The 3,192-nt window shown below is 60.6% G+C and overlaps 1 protein-coding gene across 3 annotated transcripts in view; it reads left to right on the top strand.

Annotated features, from left to right (window-relative positions):
- The window catches only part of GTF2F1 (general transcription factor IIF subunit 1), a 15,755-nt gene that overhangs the window by 2,329 nt on the left and 10,234 nt on the right, over window positions 1-3,192 (top strand). For all 3 annotated transcript variants that reach the window (XR_003370230.2, XM_024200020.3, XM_024200021.3), the window contains exons 2-6: window positions 479-540; window positions 907-953; window positions 1,707-1,779; window positions 2,362-2,555; window positions 2,937-3,107. Coding sequence is in view for 2 of the 3 variants with exons in the window: in XM_024200020.3 (XP_024055788.2) it covers window positions 479-540; window positions 907-953; window positions 1,707-1,779; window positions 2,362-2,555; window positions 2,937-3,107 (547 nt within the window). In the remaining variant the exon portion in view is untranslated. The remainder of the gene's footprint in view (window positions 1-478; window positions 541-906; window positions 954-1,706; window positions 1,780-2,361; window positions 2,556-2,936; window positions 3,108-3,192) is intronic.

Below are 3,192 nucleotides of genomic sequence, written 5' to 3'. Positions count from 1 at the left end.
GGTGATTGTTAGGGGGCTTCTTTAAAAGGCCTGATGTCATTCAAGGCCTCTGCATGTAATTTAACCCTCCTAGGGCCTGGAAGGAAGCACCCTGGGGGAGGCCTGGGCCAACTCGCCCGTGGGCGGGGGCCGTGGAACTGGGCACACGAGACACTGGTTCAGTATTGTGTCTTGGCTTTATACCTTTGTCCAATATCATTCCCAGCACCAACCAGCAGACCCCACTCCACTCCCAGCGCTGGGAACAGAACCCAGGAGTCCTGGCTCCCAACCCCCTGCTCTAGCACGGCTTCTCCAGCTGAGTTTCTGGCCGTCTGTTCTCATCCCCAAACGTCCCCGCGTGCATCAGCTTCTCCTTGCCTCTGCCTCTTGGAGGTTTTTGGATTCTCCTGGCTCCCCCTCCCAGCCCCGCGTGGGTTCCTGCCAGTGCTTGCTCTGCTAACCTGCTGGAAGCACTGACTTTTAGTTTCTCTCTTAGATCCTTTCCTGGAAGCCCAGGTGGACACGCGCAGCCCCCTCTCTGCCAAAATGACCTCCCTGGTAAGTTCTCAGTTTCCTCTGAGTCATCGTAGGTTTGGGAAATATGCCCTGTCTCCTTGGCCTAGACTGATACCCATCTAGTTCGGGATCCAGTCTCCAAGTGACTCGTCCTGAGTGTCCCAGAGGAAGCTGCCAACCCCTCATCACCTGTCAACTCTTCTTATGTGAAAATCCCTCCCTGACCCCAGCTAATGCCCTGAAGCAAGAGGACAGAGAGCCCTTGTTAATTTCTCCCCAGCAGCCTTGCTGCTGTTGTTTTAACCCTCTCCTGTGTCCCCGGCTGTGATCGGGGAGGGGGGCTCCCTGACTAGCCCTTGGGTAACGCACACCTCTGAAATGAAACCTCACTCTTTGTTCTCTCCCCAGGGCACGAGTAGCCAGTCGGTTACAGAGTATGTGGTGCGAGTACCCAAGTGAGTCCTTTCTCTCTGATTTCCCAGCCCTCTCTGCCCACGCGGCGCCTGGCTGAGAGCTTATCTCCCTTGGGAAAACAGACAGCCACAGTTTAAGATGCCAGAGCTGAGAGCGGAGGTGGGGGAGTGTCCCCTGCATTGCTGGGTCAAATCAAGCTCAGGTCACTGTTCTCTGACAACGGATGAACCAAGTTGTACATCTCAGCCCGTCTCCCTGGCTGTCCAGCCTCTGTTTTGTTTGATCTAAACACCATGCTTCCTGCTGAGCCCGAGGCCACGTATATTTGGCGTATTATGGTAACTCCCCAATTGAGATCAGGGCCCTTTGTCCCGGACCTTCATGGCGTCTGCCCTGAAGAGCTTGCAGTTTAAATAGACAAAGGGTGGGATGGGAAACTGAGGCACGGAGCGGGACTGTGGTTTGCCCAAGATCACCCAGGTGCGCAGGGCAGGGAATTGAGCCAGGCCGCCTGTTGTGTCGTATCGATCCTACTGGACCCTGTGGTGGGTTCAGTACAGAGACGGGGGCCTGAATGGGACCTGGGGGCCGAACGCCCCAGGGAGGGGGGCTGGGCAGGGCTGAGGCACGCTGGCAGCAGGGATTGGGTAGCCCTGCTGCCCGGGTGCGATTTGCTGTGTGGCTAGCGAGTGCTCAGCATAGTGCCGGGGTTGCAGTGGGGGGCATGGGGATGTCGCTCACTCCTCGAGCTGGAGCTACTGGCCGCTCAGGTGTCTGCCCTCCTCTTGCTGCAGAAACACACCCAAGAAGTACAACATCATGGCCTTCAACGCCGCTGACAAGGTCAACTTCACCACCTGGCACCAGGTAGGGTCCCCCCTAACCCGCCATGGCAAGGGCAGCCTGCCCGCTGCTTGGAGGCACTGCCAGGTGCCGGAGCTCCCTCTGCGCTGACGGCCTGGCCACTCGAGCAGGGTGGATCGATAGTTGTGACTGCATCTGGGGCTGGGCCTGCCAGCAAGGCTAGAACTACTGGGCACAGCGCCCCCCATAATGCACTGGACCACAGGGCAGCTTCTTGCTTCCCCACCATGCTGGGGAACACATCTGGGCCCACCCCCTGCATGGATGGATCCCTGATACGGCAGACAGCGGTGAGCCCTCTCTCAGTGCCCCGGGTGCAGGGCTGTTCTCAGCCTGGCAAGGGGTCCCAGGAGGTGGCTCGGTTTCAGCCCCGAAGCCCAGCGTTCGCTCTGGCTCTTAGTGCGCAGCGCTGTGGGCGGCCTGGGCCGGGTCACGGCATGGCCGTTGCTAGCTCGGCGCCACAGGGAGCTGAGCGGGCACTGCCGTGCAGCGCTGGGGGACCGGACGCAGCGAGGCGACCGAGCAGGGGGGCTTTTCTTTCCCCGGGGACAGGGAGGTGACCTTCTCCGTTGCTCCCTCCCGCAGGCGAAAATGGAGCGAGATCTCAGCAACAAGAAGATCTACCAGGAAGAGGAGATGCCGGAGTCGGGGGCCGGCAGCGAGTTCAACCGCAAGCTGCGGGAGGAGGCGCGCCGCAAGAAGTACGGCATTGTCCTGCGGGAGTTCAAGCCCGAGGACCAGCCCTGGATCCTCAAGGTCAACGGCAAAGCTGGGCGCAAGTGAGTGGGGGGTCCTGGGGGCCGAACTGTGAGCGCTGGGTCCAAACACATAAGCCCCTCCAGCCTGCGCTCCAAGCCCCAGCTGTGCAGGCCAGCAGCCTCCTTTGGAGAGGGAGGGTTAGAGTGTGGCCCTAACCCCATGCCACGGGGCAGAGGAAGAGCCCAGGAATCCTAGGTCGCTGTGTCCCTGCTCTGACCACTAGACTCACTCCCTCCGAGCCAGGAGTGGAGCCTAGGAGTCCTGCCTCCCCAGCCTCCTTGCTTTAACCACTAGTTTCCACTCCCTACCCAAGGTCCTGGCTTCCAGCCCCAACCGCTGGGCCATTGGACCAGATCCCAGGTGCCCCCCTGAATCCAGCTCTCCCTTTCCCTCGTGTCCAGGTTCAAAGGGGTGAAGAAGGGCGGCGTGACTGAGAACGCCTCCTACTACATCTTCACGCAGTGCCCTGATGGCGCCTTCGAAGCCTTCCCGGTCAGCAACTGGTACAACTTCACCCCCGTGGCCAAGCACCGCACCCTGACGGCCGAGGAGGCGGAGGAGGAGTGGGAGCGGTGAGTGAGGGGCACGGGCTACCCCTGCCCCGCTGTCACCAGGAGTTCTGGCACTCAGCGCTCTAACCCGCGAGACCCCACGTCC

The sequence above is a fragment of the Terrapene carolina genome, unplaced genomic scaffold, assembly GCF_002925995.2.
Source record: "Terrapene carolina triunguis isolate 2854851 unplaced genomic scaffold, T_m_triunguis-2.0 Scaffold833, whole genome shotgun sequence".
Lineage (NCBI taxonomy): Eukaryota > Metazoa > Chordata > Testudines > Emydidae > Terrapene > Terrapene triunguis.
Note: the sequence above shows the minus strand (reverse complement) of the source record. Positions and strands in the feature narration are given on the sequence as shown.